We start from the raw sequence: 19397 nt of genomic DNA, 5'->3' as shown, positions 1-19397 counted from the left end.
GTCTGCAATACCAGGGACGTTGTTGCGAAAAAAATTTGGCCTTTTTGTTAATGGATTCTGTACGTAGCTTCTAAACGTCACAGTTCTTGAACGAATGTACATTTTTGAATCTATCGCACAACAGAGCATTTCCAGTGAGTGTCTATGTTAGAATTCTCTATCATCGTCTGAAAAACCCTGCATCTACTCACACATTTAAACATCACACAAAGAGAATGTGATCTCGCCTCTTCATGGCTGGTGCATGCATGCACACAGTACAAGGCACCGGCGTACACTCGGAGTTGCTACAAGAGGGTCCTTGTGTTCATGAGGACAAACACTCCCAATCTAGCGTCAATCAAAACATCGGCTGAATTAAATTTGTATGCAACTAGAGGTTGCCTGCCCACAACTTTTATGGAAGGTAAAAGTTATTTTTTAAAGTTATTTAAATAGTGTTCATTAGTACATACTATACCTGAAATTTTAGTTTAATTTCAAAACATGTTTAATAACTAATTTTGCTCAAACACTATTTATGAAACTATTTTTAAAGGTGAATACCATCTTTGCAAATTGAACTAGCCTGTAATTCGCTTGTGTGTTATTTACTTGGGTTTATATAAGGAACTGACTGGTAAAATAACTTTATAAAAGAGTACAAAAAAAATGTAGACGCCAAACTTATTTAAACTCAAATATAAATCGTATGGTAAAAAAACGCAAAAATAATTGCTATGTGCGTCAAAAATTAAGCTGTTGCTTTATATGTCTGATGTGTTCGGCAGAATAACACAGACAGGCTCTAACTCAGTCACAGCAATGGGACACATATGTGTGTCATTTCTGAAGGATATTCACTAATAAAAAATCATATTATTATTTCATAACTCAGATTATTTAATTGTATGTAACATTTCAAAGAAAAATAATCTAAATAAGAAAAGTCTTAGCTATATAAAGCACTGTTCAAGACGTAAACATTTAGCACAAAGAGAAACTATAAAAAGTGCATTGGAGCTGATAATAATATTTGTATACAGTTTAAAAATTATTTTTGTATATTGTTGAGGAGTAACAATTCGATGACATAAAGAAAATAGATAAATTACACACTAAGCTACGATAAAGCCCACCATTATTAAAGATAAATTTCATACTACACTACGATGCGGATCAACAATATTAAAAAAGAAAATATACCCAGCACACTACGATACAGTCCGGAAAGACTGAAAAGAAATAACATACCGCACTAAGGTACAGTCAAGCAAAATTATAGGGAAATTACACATCACAGTACGACACATTCCTTCTAAATTGAAGAAGATTTTGGACATGGCCTATTGTAAATAATTGTCCTAGAATTTGCATGGATAAAGTTAAGTCAACTGTGTAAAATTGTAGTCTGAGAAGCCATTTTTGTATATGAAACCTCCCCCCCCCCCCCCCCCCCGCAAGGAAAGAGCAGATTGATAAAATTATTGCAATCAAAACTAAGCTTGAAATGGGCAAACAGCCAGCTGAAAGTTTTAGCAGACCTGGGTTGGTAAAATGAAGCCCTCTCCAGTGTAATCTCGCCCGGTCAGCACCTCAGCAGAGACGCGCTCGCCCGACTGCTCCGAGCAGGAGGTGGGTGTCAAGGGCAGAGCGCGCGCCACAGTTGCGTAAGGCCAGTCAGGGCGGGACACGGGCTGGCGAGGCGGGAGCACACGCGGTGGAGGGAAAGTGACGGCCTCGCGAGCGGCCAGGCAGCCAGGAGAGAGTGCGCCCCACTTGCCTCGCCGCCGCCAGCCAGCTCGGCCGCGATGTCCCGCAGCTGCTAGGCCGGCATGTCGCCCCTAACCGCCTGCCTGCTGGCGGCCGCCGCGTGCGCCGCGCTGCAGACCCCGCGGGAAGAAGACAACCAGGTGCGGGGCTACAACTCTCCCCGCGACCAGAGCGCCTTGCTGGTGCACGCCCTCCAGCGCCGCGCCAACCACTCGCACGGCTCCCGCGGCTTCGAGCAGGGCCTCGCCGACATGCTGCAGGAGAGTGAGTACCTCTGTCACTGCTGCCACCTCTCAGTCCGTGCTGCCTCCCTGGTCACTCCTATAACACCAGTCAGTGTCTAGTGGTCCTGGTAGTTGCTACCGTGGCTTCTAGCAGGCCTCGCCGACATGCTGCAGGAGAGTGAGTACCTCTGTCACTGCTGCCACCTCTCAGTCCGTGCTGCCTCCCTGGTCACTCCTATAACACCAGTCAGTGTCTAGTGGTCCTGGTAGTTGCTACCGTGGCTTCTAGCAGGCCTCGCCGACATGCTGCAGGAGAGTGAGTACCTCTGTCACTGCTGCCACCTCTCAGTCCGTGCTGCCTCCCTGGTCACTCCTATAACACCAGTCAGTGTCTAGTGGTCCTGGTAGTTGCTACCGTGGCTTCTAGCAGGCCTCGCCGACATGCTGCAGGAGAGTGAGTACCTCTGTCACTGCTGCCACCTCTCAGTCCGTGCTGCCTCCCTGGTCACTCCTATTACACCAGTCAGTGTCTAGTGGTCCTGGTAGTTGCTACCGTGGCTTCGAGCAGGGCCTCGCCGACATGCTGCAGGAGAGTGAGTACCTCTGTCACTGCTGCCACCTCTCAGTCCGTTCTGCCTCCCTGGTCACTCCTATAACACCAGTCAGTGTCTAGTGGTCCTGGTAGTTGCTACCGTGGCTTCTAGCAGGCCTCGCCGACATGCTGCAGGAGAGTGAGTACCTCTGTCACTGCTGCCACCTCTCAGTCCGTGCTGCCTCCCTGGTCACTCCTATTACACCAATCAGTGTCTAGTGGTCCTGGTAGTTGCTACCGTGGCTTCTAGCAGGCCTCGCCGACATGCTGCAGGAGAGTGAGTACCTCTGTCACTGCTGCAACCCCTCAGTCCGTGCTGTCTCCCTGGTACCTCCTATTACACCAGTCAGTGTCTAGTGGTCCTGGTAGTTGCTACCGTGGCTTCTAGCAGGCCTCGCCGACATGCTGCAGGAGAGTGAGTACCTCTGTCACTGCTGCCACCCCTCAGTCCGTGCTGTCTCCCTGGTACCTCCTATTACACCAGTCAGTGTCTAGTGGTCCTGGTAGTTGCTACCGTGGCTTCGAGAAGGGCCTCGCCGACATGCTGCAGGAGAGTGAGTACCTCTGTCACTGCTGCCACCTCTCAGTCCGTGCTGTCTCCCTGGTACCTCCTATTACACCAGTCAGTGTCTAGTGGTCCTGGTAGTTGCTACCGTGGCTTCTAGCAGGCCTCGCCGACATGCTGCAGGAGAGTGAGTACCTCTGTCACTGCTGCAACCCCTCAGTCCGTGCTGTCTCCCTGGTCACTCCTATTACACCAGTCAGTGTCTAGTGGTCCTGGTAGTTGCTACCGTGGCTTCTAGCAGGCCTCGCCGACATGCTGCAGGAGAGTGAGTACCTCTGTCACTGCTGCCACCCCTCAGTCCGTGCTGTCTCCCTGGTACCTCCTATTACACCAGTCAGTGTCTAGTGGTCCTGGTAGTTGCTACCGTGGCTTCGAGCAGGGCCTCGCCGACATGCTGCAGGAGAGTGAGTACCTCTGTCACTGCTGCCACCTCTCAGTCCGTGCTGCCTCCCTGGTCACTCCTATTACACCAGTCAGTGTCTAGTGGTCCTGGTAGTTGCTACCGTGGCTTCGAGCAGGGCCTCGCCGACATGCTGCAGGAGAGTGAGTACCTCTGTCACTGCTGCCACCCCTCAGTCCGTGCTGTCTCCCTGGTACCTCCTATTACACCAGTCAGTGTCTAGTGGTCCTGGTAGTTGCTACCGTGGCTTCTAGCAGGCCTCGCCGACATGCTGCAGGAGAGTGAGTACCTCTGTCACTGCTGCAACCCCTCAGTCCGTGCTGTCTCCCTGGTCACTCCTATTACACCAGTCAGTGTCTAGTGGTCCTGGTAGTTGCTACCGTGGCTTCTAGCAGGCCTCGCCGACATGCTGCAGGAGAGTGAGTACCTCTGTCACTGCTGCCACCCCTCAGTCCGTGCTGTCTCCCTGGTACCTCCTATTACACCAGTCAGTGTCTAGTGGTCCTGGTAGTTGCTACCGTGGCTTCTAGCAGGCCTCGCCGACATGCTGCAGGAGAGTGAGTACCTCTGTCACTGCTGCCACCCCTCAGTCCGTGCTGTCTCCCTGGTACCTCCTATTACACCAGTCAGTGTCTAGTGGTCCTGGTAGTTGCTACCGTGGCTTCTAGCAGGCCTCGCCGACATGCTGCAGGAGAGTGAGTACCTCTGTCACTGCTGCCACCCCTCAGTCCGTGCTGTCTCCCTGGTACCTCCTATTACACCAGTCAGTGTCTAGTGGTCCTGGTAGTTGCTACCGTGGCTTCTAGCAGGCCTCGCCGACATGCTGCAGGAGAGTGAGTACCTCTGTCACTGCTGCCACCCCTCAGTTAGTGCTGTCCCCCTGGTACCTACTATTACACCAGTCAGTGTCTAGTGGTCCTGGTAGTTGCTACCGTGGATTCTAGCAGGCCTCGCCGACATGCTGCAGGAGAGTGAGTACCTCTGTCACTGCTGCAACCTCTCACTCCGTGCTGCCTCCCTGGTCACTCCTATTACACCAGTCAGTGTCTACTGGTCCTGGTAGTTGCTACCGTGGCTTCTAGCAGGCCTCGCCGACATGCTGCAGGAGAGTGAGTACCTCTGTCACTGCTGCAACCTCTCAGTCCGTGCTGCCTCCCTGGTCACTCCTATAACACCAGTCAGTGTCTAGTGGTCCTGGTAGTTGCTACCTGGCTTCTAGCAGGCCTCGCCGACATGCTGCAGGAGAGTGAGTACCTCTGTCACTGCTGCCACCTCTCAGTCCGTGCTGCCTCCCTGGTCACTCCTATTACACCAGTCAGTGTCTAGTGGTCCTGGTAGTTGCTACCGTGGCTTCTAGCAGGCCTCGCCGACATGCTGCAGGAGAGTGAGTACCTCTGTCACTGCTGCAACCTCACACTCCGTGCTGCCTCCCTGGTCACTCCTATTACACCAGTCAGTGTCTAGTGGTCCTGGTAGTTGCTACCATGGCTTCTAGCAGGCCTCGCCGACATGCTGCAGGAGAGTGAGTACCTCTGTCACTGCTGCCACCTCTCACTCCGTGCTGCCTCCCTGGTCACTCCTATTACACCAGTCAGTGTCTACTGGTCCTGGTAGTTGCTACCGTGGCTTCTAGCAGGCCTCGCCGACATGCTGCAGGAGAGTGAGTACCTCTGTCACTGCTGCAACCTCTCACTCCGTGCTGCCTCCCTGGTCACTCCTATTACACCAGTCAGTGTCTAGTGGTCCTATTAGTTGCTACCGTGGCTTCTAGCAGGCCTCGCCGACATGCTGCAGGAGAGTGAGTACCTCTGTCACTGCTGCAACCTCTCACTCCGTGCTGCCTCCCTGGTCACTCCTATTACACCAGTCAGTGTCTAGTGGTCCTGGTAGTTGCTACCGTGGCATCGAGCAGGCCTCGCCGACATGCTGCAGGAGAGTGAGTACCTCTGCCACTGCTGCCACCTCTCACTCCGTGCTGCCTCCCTGGTCACTCCTATTACACCAGTCAGTGTCTAGTGGTCCTGGTAGTTGCTACCGTGGCATCGAGCAGGCCTCGCCGACATGCTGCAGGAGAGTGAGTACCTCTGTCACTGCTGCAACCTCTCACTCCGTGCTGCCTCCCTGGTCACTCCTATTACACCAGTCAGTGTCTAGTGGTCCTGGTAGTTGCTTCCGTGGCTTCTAGCAGGCCTCGCCGACATGCTGCAGGAGAGTGAGTACCTCTGTCACTGCTGCAACCTCTCACTCCGTGCTGCCTCCCTGGTCACTCCTATTACACCAGTCAGTGTCTAGTGGTCCTGGTAGTTGCTTCCGTGGCTTCTAGAAGGCCTCGCCGACATGCTGCAGGAGAGTGAGTACCTCTGTCACTGCTGCAATCCTCTCACTCCGTGCTGCCTCCCTGGTCACTCCTATTACACCAGTCAGTGTCTAGTGGTCCTGGTAGTTGCTACCGTGGCTTCTAGAAGGCCTCGCCGACATGCTGCAGGAGAGTGAGTACCTCTGTCACTGCTGCAATCCTCTCACTCCGTGCTGCCTCCCTGGTCACTCCTATTACACCAGTCAGTGTCTAGTGGTCCTGGTAGTTGCTACCGTGGCTTCTAGCAGGCCTCGCCGACATGCTGCAGAAGAGTGAGTACCTCTGTCACTGCTGCAACCTCTCACTCCGTGCTGCCTCCCTGGTCACTCCTATTACACCAGTCAGTGTCTAGTGGTCCTGGTAGTTGCTACCGTGGCTTCTAGCAGGCCTCGCTGACATGCTGCAGGAGAGTGAGTACCTCTGTCACTGCTGCAACCTCTCACTCCGTGCTGCCTCCCTGGTCACTCCTATTACACCAGTCAGTGTCTAGTGGTCCTGGTAGTTGCTACCGTGGCTTCTAGCAGGCCTCGCCGACATGCTACTGGAGAGTGAGTACCTCTGTCACTGCTGCCACCTCTCAGTCCATGCTGCCTCTCTGGTCACTCCTATTACACCAGTCAGTGTCTACTGGTCCTGGTAGTTGCTACCGTGGCTTCGAGCAGGCCTCACCGACATGCTGCAGGAGAGTGAGTACCTCTGTCACTGCTGCCACCTCTCAGTCCGTGCTGCCTCCCTGGTCACTCCTATAACACCAGTCAGTGACTAGTGGTCCTGGTAGTTGCTACCTGTCTTCTAGCAGGCCTCGCCGACATGCTGCAGGAGAGTGAGTACCTCTGTCACTGCTGCCACCTCTCAGTCTGTGCTGCCTCCCTGCTCACTCCTATTACACCAGTCAGTGTCTAGTGGTCCTGGTAGTTGCTACCGTGGCTTCTAGCAGGCCTCGCCGACATTCTGCAGGAGAGTTAGTACCTCTGTCACTGCTGCCACCTCTCAGTCCGTGCTGCCTCCCTGGTCACTCCTATTACACCAGTCAGTGTCTAGTGGTCCTGATAGTTGCTACTGTGGCTTCTAGCAGGCCTCGCTGACATGCTGCAGGAGAGTGAGTACCTCTGTCACTGCTGCAACCTCTCACTCCGTGCTGCCTCCCTGGTCACTCCTATTACACTAGTCAGTGTCTACTGGTCCTGGTAGTTGCTACCGTGGCTTCTAGCAGGCCTCGCTGACATGCTGCAGGAGAGTGAGTACCTCTGTCACTGCTGGAACCTCTCAGTATGTGCTGCCTCCCTGGTAGCAGGGACTCACGTCACTCTTATTACACCAGTCAGTGTCTAGTGGTCATGGTAGTTGCTACCGTGGCTTCTAGCAGTCCTCGCCGACATGCTGCAGGAGAGTGAGTACCTCTGTCACTGCTGCAACCTCTCAGTCCGTGCTGCCTCCCTTGTAGCAGGGACTCCCGTCACTCCTATTACACCAGTCAGTGTCTAGTGGTCCTGGTAGTTTCTACCGTGGCTTCTAGCAGGCCTCGCCGACATGCTGCAGGAGAGTGAGTACCTCTCTCACTGCTGCCACCTCTCAGTCCGTGCTGCCTCCCTGGTCACTCCTATTACACCAGTCAGTGTCTAGTGGTCCTGGTAGTTGCTACCGTGGCTTCTAGTAGGCCTCGCCGACATGCTGCAGGAGAGTGAGTACCTCTGTCACTGCTGCAACCTCACACTCCGTGCTGCCTCCCTGGTCACTCCTATTACACCAATCAGTGTCTAGTGGTCCTGGTAGTTGCTACCGTGGCTTCTAGCAGGCCTCGCCGACATGCTGCAGGAGAGTGAGTACCTCTGTCACTGCTGCCACCTCTTAGTCCGTGCTGTCTCCCTGGTCACTCCTATTACACCAGTCAGTGTCTACTGGTCCTGGTAGTTGCTACCGTGGCATCGAGCAGGCCTCATCGACATGCTGCAGGAGAGTGAGTACCTCTGTCACTGCTGCAACCTCTCACTCCGTGCTGCCTCCCTGGTCACTCCTATTACACCAGTCAGTGTCTAGTGGTCCTGGTAGTAGCTACCGTGGCTTCTAGCAGGCCTCGCCAACATGCTGCAGGAGAGTGAGTACCTCTGTCACTGCTGCAACCTCTCTCTCCGTGCTGCCTCCCTTGTAGCAGGGACTCCCGTCACTCCTATTACACCAGTCAGTGTCTAGTGGTCATGGTAGTTGCTACCGTGGCTTCTAGCAGGCCTCGCCGACATGCTGCAGGAGAGTGAGTACCTCTGTCACTGCTGCAACCTCTCACTCCGTGCTGCCTCCCTGGTCACTCCTATTACACCAGTCAGTGTCTAGTGGTCATGGTAGTTGCTACCGTGGCTTCTAGCAGTCCTCGCCGACATGCTGCAGGAGAGTGAGTACCTCTGTCACTGCTGCAACCTCTCAGTCCGTGCTGCCTCCCTGGTCACTCCTATTACACCAGTCAGTGTCTAGTGGTCATGGTAGTTGCTACCGTGGCTTCTAGCAGGCCTCGCCGACATGCTGCAGGAGAGTGAGTACCTCTGTCACTGCTGCAACCTCTCACTCCGTGCTGCCTCCCTGGTCACTCCTATTACACCAGTCAGTGTCTAGTGGTCATGGTAGTTGCTACCGTGGCTTCTAGCAGTCCTCGCCGACATGCTGCAGGAGAGTGAGTACCTCTGTCACTGCTGCAACCTCTCACTCCGTGCTGCCTCCCTGGTCACTCCTATTACACCAGTCAGTGTCTAGTGGTCATGGTAGTTGCTACCGTGGCTTCTAGCAGTCCTGGCCGACATGCTGCAGGAGAGTGAGTACCTCTGTCACTGCTGCAACCTCTCAGTCCGTGCTGCCTCCCTTGTAGCAGGGACTCCCGTCACTCCTATTACACCAGTCAGTGTCTAGTGGTCCTGGTAGTTGCTACCGTGGCTTCTAGCAGGCCTCGCCAACATGCTGCAGGAGAGTGAGTACCTCTGTCACTGCTGCCACCTCAGTCCGTGCTGCTTCCCTGGTACCTCCTATTACACCAGTCAGTGTCTAGTGGTCCTGGTAGTTGCTACTGTGGCATCGAGCAGGCCTCACCGACATGCTGCAGGAGAGTGAGTACCTCTGTCACTGCTGCAACCTCTCACTCCGTGCTGCCTCCCTGGTCACTCCTATTACACCAGTCAGTGTCTAGTGGTCCTGGTAGTTGCTACCGTGGATTCTAGCAGGCCTCGCCGACATGCTGCAGGAGAGTGAGTACCTCTGTCACTGCTGCAACCTCTCACTCCGTGCTGCCTCCCTGGTCACTCCTATTACACCAGTCAGTGTCTAGTGGTCCTGGTAGTTGCTACAGTGGCTTCTAGCAGGCCTCGCCGACATGCTGCAGGAGAGTGAGTACCTCTGTCACTGCTGCAACCTCTACTCCGTGCTGCCTCCCTGGTCACTCCTATTACACCAGTCAGTGTCTAGTGGTCCTGGTAGTTGCTACCGTGGATTCTAGCAGGCCTCGCCGACATGCTGCAGGAGAGTGAGTACCTCTGTCACTGCTGCAACCTCTCACTCCGTGCTGCCTCCCTGGTCACTCCTATAACACCAGTCAGTGTCTAGTGGTCCTGGTAGTTGCTACCTGGCTTCTAGCAGGCCTCGCCGACTTGCTGCAGGAGAGTGAGTACCTCTGTCACTGCTGCCACCTCTCAGTCCGTGCTGCCTCCTTGCTCACTCCTATTACACCAGTCAGTGTCTAGTGGTCCTGGTAGTTGCTACCGTGGCTTCTAGCAGGCCTCGCCGACATGCTGCAGGAGAGTTAGTACCTCTGTCACTGCTGCCACCTCTCAGTCCGTGCTGCCTCCCTGGTCACTCCTATTACACCAGTCAGTGTCTAGTGGTCCTGGTAGTTGCTACTGTGGCTTCTAGCAGGCCTCGCCAACATGCTGCAGGAGAGTGAGTACCTCTGTCACTGCTGCAACCTCTCACTCCGTGCTGCCTCCCTGGTCACTCCTATTACACTAGTCAGTGTCTACTGGTCCTGGTAATGCTACCGTGGCTTCTAGCAGGCCTCGCTGACATGCTGCAGGAGAGTGAGTACCTCTGTCACTGCTGCAACCTCTCACTCCGTGCTGCCTCCCTGGTCACTCCTATTACACTAGTCAGTGTCTACTGGTCCTGGTAGTTGCTACCGTGGCTTCTAGCAGGCCTCGCCGACATGCTGCAGGAGAGTGAGTACCTCTGTCACTGCTGGAACCTCTCAGTCCGTGCTGCCTCCCTTGTAGCAGGGACTCCCGTCACTCCTATTACACCAGTCAGTGTCTAGTGGTCCTGGTAGTTTCTACCGTGGCTTCTAGCAGGCCTTGCCGACATGCTGCAGGAGAGTGAGTACCTCTGTCACTGCTGCAACCTCTTAGTCTGTGCTGTCTCCCTGGTACTACGACCTGAGCTCTTTTTCCAGAGATCTGCGTTCGTATCACTGTCTTGGCCACTCTTGTTATTTTTCTACATATAGTATCCCCAAATGATTAGGAAAATTCTGGGATCGCCTTTAACAGTAGGCCATGGTCAATTTATTCTGTGACTTTTATGATCTGTGATGTGTTTCTGTCTTAAGTGTCCTGTCGCAAGTAATCGAGTCACTGAAATATTACGTGAATCGAATCGGACCTATACAAGAGCTATCTGGTAACTTATAATATGTGTCCACAAATCAGCAATGTTTATTTTTTTCTGTCAGATATATTTCAGTTTATGTCAAGCCGCGTTTAGCGTGGCCATCGATGACCTCATAACATAGTTTAATGTGTTCTGCTCTGAGCTTGTTATGACACCCAGTGTAGTAAAAAGGGAATGTACTGATATGTGACACTGAAGTGTGACACACAGAACATATTTGCATGACTTGAAAAACAAACAAATTATTCATATTTTGGTGAAGTGTGTCTACAACAAAAATATATTAAGGTGGAAGTGAATTGAGAACAAAATCGCAAATGAAATAAATTAATTTAAAAGTGAATATATCAGCATAATCTATTTATTTGCATGAGCACATCGTGAGCGACTACAAACACAGCCTGGGAGCAAGAATACTTCTAATTCAGTGACACAACTAACTGCAACGCCCGAAGACCACTAACCAACACAACTGAGAGCAGTCGAGGCCTAGCCGCCTGGCACAGAGCCGCTTGTGCCGACGTAGTTCCCGAGCCTTGTGTCGCGTCAGCGGTCAGTTGCTGAACTAACCACCGTCCACTTCTTGCAAGAATCGCCTGTTATGCCTTTATCGCAGGCAGGACTCGAAGCCAGGAAGATTAGAACTTTGGGGGGAGGGGTTAAGCAGGAATGCCAGCTACCAGCAGGTAAGCGTCTGACCGAGCCAGGGCCGCTCTCAAGCGACGACGAGACACAGCACTGAACGTCAGCTGTCTCAGCAGCAATCCCCTCACGCCTGTGGGAGTCAGAGAGTTTCAAGGAAGACGTTACTGTTACCCTTTTATATGTTGCAACTCTGAGACTGAAAACTTGCTCTTACCTTAAGGAATTATATGCGCTTGTAATGATATGCATCGTGATGACGTAAGAGTTCAATACGCATCTCGCACCGACCTCTGGTGTACCTCGTATCCGGAACTTGGTAAACTAACTCCTACAAGAGTCGGGAGTCCGCTCTCAGCGCCTAGCAGGCAGTAGGTCGTTGCTTTCTCTGTCACTCCCCTTCCCCGCACGGAAACACAAGACGGTCCAACTGACGGCCATTCCACGAGCTGATAGAAGATTGCTATCGATCAATTTAAGTGATTTAAAACACATTCATGGACATACGCCATTGCTGGTTTCAACTCGATGTCATAGAAAAACCTCGTAAATGGACAACAAAAATCGCTGTGTTTGTCTGTGCGTCACTCTGTTGTCCAAGGTTGTTGTTTTTCTGTTTATACAGTTATTGTTGCCATTTTAAATTCCATCTTCTTTTCGTATGCTGGAGGCCGTGATGCCACCATCTTTTTTTCTTCTGTTTGTTTCTTAAGTGTACCATGTGGAAAAACCAGGAGTTCGAGGTAAAATAATCATTACTCCCTTAGTAGGCATGCTATCGAATCCGAGAAAATTATTTTAAAATGGTATAATTTTTATCTCAAACTTGTGCCTAAAAGAATTTTTTTATAAAATTAACCATTGCAGGAAAGGGACCAAAAAAATTGAGGTAGAATTAAAAATATATATATAATTTCATATCACATTCACTATCAAACCCGTTCTTATTTACTGTAAAATCTTAAAAAATTATCTACATCAATAGTATTGTTACGACGAATGTGTGGAGAACTGGGTTAGTAACAGATAGCCCATTTAAGTTTTCCAATTAAGTTTTATTACAGTTTTATTAATTAGTAATCTTTACATTACTAATAAATTTTTGTACTTAAAAATGTCTGATCACCAATCACTGACACTTTAAATTGTTTATTCGCAAGTCACTCAATGTCTATAAAGTTCCACAGTTCGCACTCCTCACTGTTGCTTGGCTCGACAGTCCTCACACACAGTCTCGCGCCACTCACTCGCACTCTCTCGATCCCGTCGCGCCACTCTCGAGGGGGTCTCTCGCCCTCTTCGCCGATGTCGCACTCTCCTTCGCTCGGGGAACTCTCCGCGCACTTCTCGAACCGACGAGAGCGGCTGTGACGAGTTTGTCGAACGAAATCAGGTTCACATTGTGTTAATATATATATACTTGCATTCATACACGCATACATATAAACGAAAGTTATGTATTGTAGAGAAACCACAGTCGTGACACTATAATGACAGCGTGTACGAGAGGACAGTTGGAAGGGACAGAGACAGGTAAGAGGAAACAGGGCAAGCACCAGGCGCACAGAAACAGCGGGACGTGTGACACTATAAGGACAGCGAGTACGAGAGGACAGTTGGAAGGGACAGAGACAGGTAAGAGGGAGCAGGGCAAGCACCAGGCGCACAGAAACAGTGGGACGTGTGACACTATAATGACAGCGTGTACGAGAGGACAGTTGGAAGGGACAGAGACAGGTAAGAGGAAACAGGGCAGGCACCAGGTGCACAGAAACAGCGGGACGTGTGACACTATAAGGAAAGGGAGTACGAAAGGACAGTTGGAAGGGACAGAGACAGGTAAGAGGGAGCAGGGCAGGCACCAGGCGCACAGAAACAGTGGGACGTGTGACACTATAATGACAGCGTGTACGAGAGGACAGTTGGAAGGGACAGAGACAGGTAAGAGGAAACAGGGCAGGCACCAGGCGCACAGAAACAGCGGGACGTGTGACACTATATTGACAGCGTGTACGAGAGGACAGTTGGAAGGGACAGAGACAGGTAAGAGGAAACAGGGCAGGCACCAGGTGCACAGAAACAGCGGGACGTGTGACACTATAATGACAGCGAGTACGAGAGGTCAGTTGGAAGGGACAGAGACAGGTAAGAGGGAGCAGGGCAGGCACCAGGCGCACAGAAACAGCGGGACGTGTGACACTATAATGACAGCGAGTACGAGAGGACAGTTGGAAGGGACAGAGACAGGTAATAGGGAGCAGGGCAAGCACCAGGCGCACAGAAACAGCGGGACGTGTGTTGCAGTGATACCACAGTCGTGACACTATAAGGACAGCGAGTACGAGAGGACAGTTGGAAGGGACAGAGACAGGTAAGAGGGAGCAGGGAAGGCACCAGGCGCACAGAAACAGCGGGACGTGTGACACTATAATGACAGCGTGTACGAGAGGACAGTTGGAGGGACAGAGACAGGTAAGAGGGAGCAGGGCAGGCACCAGGCGCACAGAAACAGCGGGACGTGTGACACTATAATGACAGCGAGTACGAGAGGACAGTTGGAAGGGACAGAGACAGGTAAGAGGGAGCAGGGCAGGCACCAGGCGCACAGAAACAGCGGGACGTGTGACACTATAATGACAGCGAGTACGAGAGGACAGTTGGAAGGGACAGAGACAGGTAAGAGGGAGCAGGGCAGGCACCAGGCGCACAGAAACAGCGGGACTTGTGTTGCAGTGATACCACAGTCGTGACACTATAATGACAGCGAGTACGAGAGGACAGTTGGAAGGGACAGAGACAGGTAAGAGGGAGCAGGGCAGGCACCAGGCGCACAGAAACAGTGGGACGTGTGACACTATAAGGACAGCGAGTACGAGAGGACAGTTGGAAGGGACAGAGACAGGTAAGAGGGAGCAGGGCAGGCACCAGGCGCACAGAAACAGTGGGACGTGTGACACTATAATGACAGCGAGTACGAGAGGACAGTTGGAAGGGACAGAGACAGGTAAGAGGGAGAAGGGCAGGCACCAGGCGCACAGAAACAGTGGGACGTGTGACACTATAATGACAGCGAGTACGAGAGGACAGTTGGAAGGGACAGAGACAGGTAAGAGGGAGAAGGGCAGGCACCAGGCGCACAGAAAAAGTGGGACGTGTGACACTATAAGGACAGCGAGTACGAGAGGACAGTTGGAGGGACAGAGACAGGTAAGAGGGAGCAGGGCAGGCACCAGGCGCACAGAAACAGTGGTACGTGTGACACTATAAGGACAGCGAGTACGTAAGGACAGTTGGAAGGGACAGAGACAGGTAAGAGGGAGCAGGGCAGGCACTAGGCGCACAGAAACAGTGGGACGTGTGACACTATAAGGACAGCGAGTACGAGAGGACAGTTGGAGGGACAGAGACAGGTAAGAGGGAGCAGGGCAGGCACCAGGCGCACAGAAACAGTGGGACGTGTGACACTATAATGACAGCGAGTACGAGAGGACAGTTGGAAGGGACAGAGACAGGTAAGAGGGAGAAGGGCAGGCACCAGGCGCACAGAAACAGCGGGATGTGTGACACTATAATGACAGCGAGTACGAGAGGACAGTTGGAAGGGACAGAGACAGGTAAGAGGGAGCAGGGCAGGCACCAGGCGCACAGAAACAGTGGGACGTGTGACACTATAATGACAGCGAGTACGAAAGGACAGTTTGAAGGGACAGAGACAGGTATGAGGGAGCAGGGCAGGCACCAGGCGCACAGAAACAGCGGGACGTGTGACACTATAAGGACAGCGAGTACGAGAGGACAGTTGGAAGGGACAGAGACAGGTAAGAGGGAGCAGGGCAGGCACCAGGCGCACAGAAACAGCGGGACGTGTGACACTATAATGACAGCGAGTACGAGAGGACAGTTGGAAAGGACAGAGACAGGTAAGAGGGAGCAGGGCAGGCACCAGGCGCACAGAAACAGTGGGACGTGTGACACTATAAGGACAGGGAGTACGAGAGGACAGTTGGAAGGGACAGAGACAGGTAAGAGGGAGCAGGGCAGGCACCAGGCGCACAGAAACAGCGGGACGTGTGACACTATAAGGACAGGGAGTACGAGAGGACAGTAAGAAGGGACAGAGACAGGTAAGAGGGAGTAGGGCAGGCACCAGGCGCACAGAACCAACGGGACGTGTGTTGCAGTGATACCACAGACGTGCCGCTACAAGGGCAGCAAGTACGACTGCGGCCTGAGCATCTCGTGCGTGCTGTCCGGGGGTCGACCCCTGGATCTGTGCAGTGGAGGCATGCTGTGGAGCTGCTGCGTGGACACAGACTCTGCGGAGGAAGACAGCGACCCCACTGCCGGCGCGGTCCACAACGCCAGTAAGGATCTGCTTGCGTGTGTCTCGCCACGGGAACTAATCCTTGACAACACGCCGAGCTGGAACTGCAACTAAGGACCCTTGTACAGTGGGAGTGTGGCCGCTATTCCTCGGCTTGGAGACGCTTACTAACAAGTACTTGCAGCTTCGAACTAACAGTTGTCGGGTCCGTGCTGAAGAGCCCCTTACTAACAGCTGCACAACTGACCAACTCTTGCCTTATTGTTCCAGGGTCACGGTGTTGGTGTGTTGTAAAGACATTTTCAGCTACTCAAGTGCATTGTTTTGGTAGTCTGAGTGTTTTTTATGAAGCAATTTTCTGGATGTTGAGACTTGGGGTGTGTGGATTGTACCAAAGAAGCTGTATCTGACTGTTCATGTATGTGAAGATAAACTGATCATAAAAAAAAGTGCTGTAATTTAAAATGCAACAACATTGCTTGAAACTGTTCACATATTGAACTTACAATCAAGTAAAAACATCGCACTTATTTCACAAACAGAAAGCTCTGAGCTTAAAACAATGGTCTCTGCGTGGCCAAAATGTCACTTCATTAATTCTTCTTATTATAGAGTCATATTGAAATGTTTGTATAAAGATCCGTTTTTGAGGTTATACTTCTTTAGGCGCGTTATGATAAATGTTGACAGTGAATATTTACGATGCGCGCCCACCATGCAACGAAATTTTTACAAGATAAAAAAAAGATTACAAACAAAGAAAGGCGACATAAAAATAAAAATAAATATTACTTTTAAATCTTACACTTTTGTGATTGATATTAAATACTGGTTGATATAAAAAACATTATTTATTATGAATATTTGCTAGACATTTAGTTTATAACTTTTTACAAGTGTATTGTCAAGTGTATTTATATAAGTGAAGCTAGGTTATAATTCTTTAGGCGCGATATGAATAAATGATGAGAATGAATTTTTACGATGTGCGCGCAGCATGCAACAAAACGTGATAGGATGAAAAAGGGCTACATGCAAATAAAAATTATATGTGCTTTTAAATTATATACTTTAGAGATTAATATTGAATATGCGTCCATATAATTAAAAACATTTGATTATTTTGTATATTAGAGTAGAAATTTCAATTTAAAAAATTTCCTATTGTATTTATGTAAGTGAGGTTATGTTCTCGTGTGTATAATTTATTTGCATTATATCTTCTACTTAATAAAATTCTTGACACTGTCTGACAGACAACGCACAGCCTAAATCGACAAGGATTTTCTTTATATTACCTACACATTAAATGAGCACTGGGTTTCCCACAATTCAGCCTCCAAGGCAGGTTTATGGGTGCGTTAAAGACCAAATTTCTCATTTTTCAAGTATCGCCTAAATTTAAAGACGTTAAATTCAGCAGTTATGCTCATTATATTGCATAGCCTTAAACTGAGAACTACGTTTTCCGGTATTCAGCTTCCAAAAGGGTTTAGAACGGGCAACGCCGGATATCATTTGGTAAATTATAAATTATTTCATTATTATTTAAATAATTAAAAGTAATAGGTTATATTAAACATTCGCCATATTTATTTATTTTCATTACTAATTAAAATTCATCTCGATTACTTTAATATATTAAATAATTAATCTTATACAATTGTTTAATTTAATATTTATTACTGAGTATTTATTTATATTATTAATTTGATTGAATTTATACTTTACCAACCGTATCTATAATACCACTCCAGTCCTTTTATTAATTTGTTTCTATTAATTATTCCCATGCAAAAGTAAAGTTAGTTCTTTATTACGCCAAGCAAGTATAACTTCTAACGCGCGTAGGTAAGTACATGAACCCCCTTTTATTAATAGTGGCAAGATGATGAATTATAGTTTTTAACGCGCTTTTATTAGCTTCATACGTATGTATGTATGTAACGGAAACTTTGAACATAATTTTGACCCCCTTCAAAACGTCGGATTATCTCGAAATTTGGCATACTTATCAAGGACCGATGGCAATTCAATATTTTAAACAGTTACTAGGATAATCAGGATTAGCGATTTTTTTGTTTTCCTAAAACTGGTACCTAGTGTCTTTGCGCCAAGACCAAGAAGGGAAACTACCAGGCGCGCCGATCACCTATTTTTTAGATAAGTTACCGACTTTGAATAAGATGAAATTTTCGGAGAGGGAACCAGAGAACCGGCTATATCATCCAAGGGAGGCCAGCAGGGACCCAAATTGCTCATTTCTCGAATAAGTTACAGACTTAGAATAAACATAAATGACTTCCCAATTTTATTGAAAATTATTATATTTTCATAGTAGGATATTGAAAATATTGTGTACTATAGTTCTTCAACACGCTATATCGAATATATATTTTAATAGAAGCCAATATCTACTCAAACTCACTTTAATAGTAAATTGATGTAATACAGTAAACCCAAATAAAAATGAAAAATAAATAGTAGTTTAAAAAACTAAAAACACGGTTTTTATAGAAAATCCAACTAAAAAATGAAAAATAAACAATAGTTTAAAAAAACAAAAAAACACTCTTTTATAGAAAATCCAACTAAAAAATAGAATATAAACTTTAAAAAATTTGAATTAAGAATAGTGTTAATAAGAAAAAATATATTTTATTGTAAAAAAAAGCGTGGGATGCATGGTGTCAATAGTTATAAATATTTTATTGACAGATATGAGTAGAAGGATTATAATTTTGATAATATCTTAAAAAGCACCCCACGATTTTTTTATAATAAAATACTTTTTTTCTTATTTACACTATTCTTAATTCAATTTTTTTTTTAATTTATTTTCTATTTTTTAGTTGGATATTCTATAAAAGAGTGCTTTTTTAGTTTTTTTAAACTATTATTTATTTTAAAAATGCTTTGCATGAAGAATTTTACTAAAAAAAAATAGTAGATGACTTTCATTATTGCTGCACTAAACACTATTGAAAATTGAAAATATGTTCCTTTTATGATAGGTAAATAAACATGTAAGAAACGCATTTCATTAGAATACGTATTAAATAATACAGTAGATATGCGAGATATTATATCACCAAGCTAGCAGCCATTATAATTATTCCGAATAGGGTGATCATTTTTTCGATACCACTTTAACCTTAGAACTACAGGATGCTAACCACCCCCTTCGAGATCATATGTGTTATGTTACATAAACTATGTTTATTAAAAACAGAAAATTTATTCTGGAATCTTTAGATGAAGAAATGTGACATTGTTCAGCTTAACCGTGGTGGCAGATGTTAAACTTTGAGGTCTGAGCGAGTGAGAGTGAGCTCTCATGGAGAGACGTGTGCACTTTCACTCGCAGCGCCCGAACAATGGCGTCGCGCCGACTCGACCCCGCACATCCCGGAGACGACAATGTGCTGACTGAGCACATTTCCCGTCCCTTTCCTTCGCTTTCCGACCACCCGCTCGCCGCGATTCTCGGCTTCTGCATACTTGTCACTCGTGCACCTTTGCCCCGTCGATCCTGTCGCTCTCCGATGCCTTCGTGAGTGACTGTTGGTCTCCTCGTGCTGAGATGGTGATGATTCATGCTCTTGCTCTACTGGCTCCTGGCTCTAGGTCCTAGAAGCCGCGGCCAGTCATTAGAACACTGCTCTTATTTCTAAAGTCTATCGTGCCACTTTATTATTGAGCAATTACATTTCTGCAACAATTATTGTGAGTAGTGTATATTGGCCGGAGCTGGCACATGCTTCAGGCTGTGGTTGTGGTATCGGTGTCCGCCATCTTGGATTTGTGACGTCAAGGCGGCAAAAATTCCTCAAAATTCCTCAATAATGACTCAAAATGACTCAAAAATTCCCGTTTTGAGGGGAAAAAATTCCCGTTTTCAGGG

At 48.8% G+C, this 19397-nt stretch overlaps 1 protein-coding gene across 3 annotated transcripts in view; it reads left to right on the top strand.

Annotated features, from left to right (window-relative positions):
* Window positions 1-19397, top strand: part of LOC134534384 (serine proteinase stubble-like) — a 47650-nt gene that overhangs the window by 9111 nt on the left and 19142 nt on the right. For 2 of the 3 annotated variants that reach the window (XM_063372845.1, XM_063372846.1), the window contains exon 4: window positions 15351-15533. In XM_063372845.1, the coding sequence (XP_063228915.1) occupies window positions 15351-15533 (183 nt within the window). Of the gene's footprint in view, window positions 1-1605; window positions 2017-15350; window positions 15534-19397 lie in introns of those variants that run through there. The other variant, XM_063372847.1, reaches the window with a different exon arrangement.

Source organism: Bacillus rossius, chromosome 7 (assembly GCF_032445375.1).
Source record: "Bacillus rossius redtenbacheri isolate Brsri chromosome 7, Brsri_v3, whole genome shotgun sequence".
In the NCBI taxonomy this organism is placed as follows: domain Eukaryota; kingdom Metazoa; phylum Arthropoda; class Insecta; order Phasmatodea; family Bacillidae; genus Bacillus; species Bacillus rossius.
This window is presented reverse-complemented; position numbering and strand designations above follow the sequence as displayed.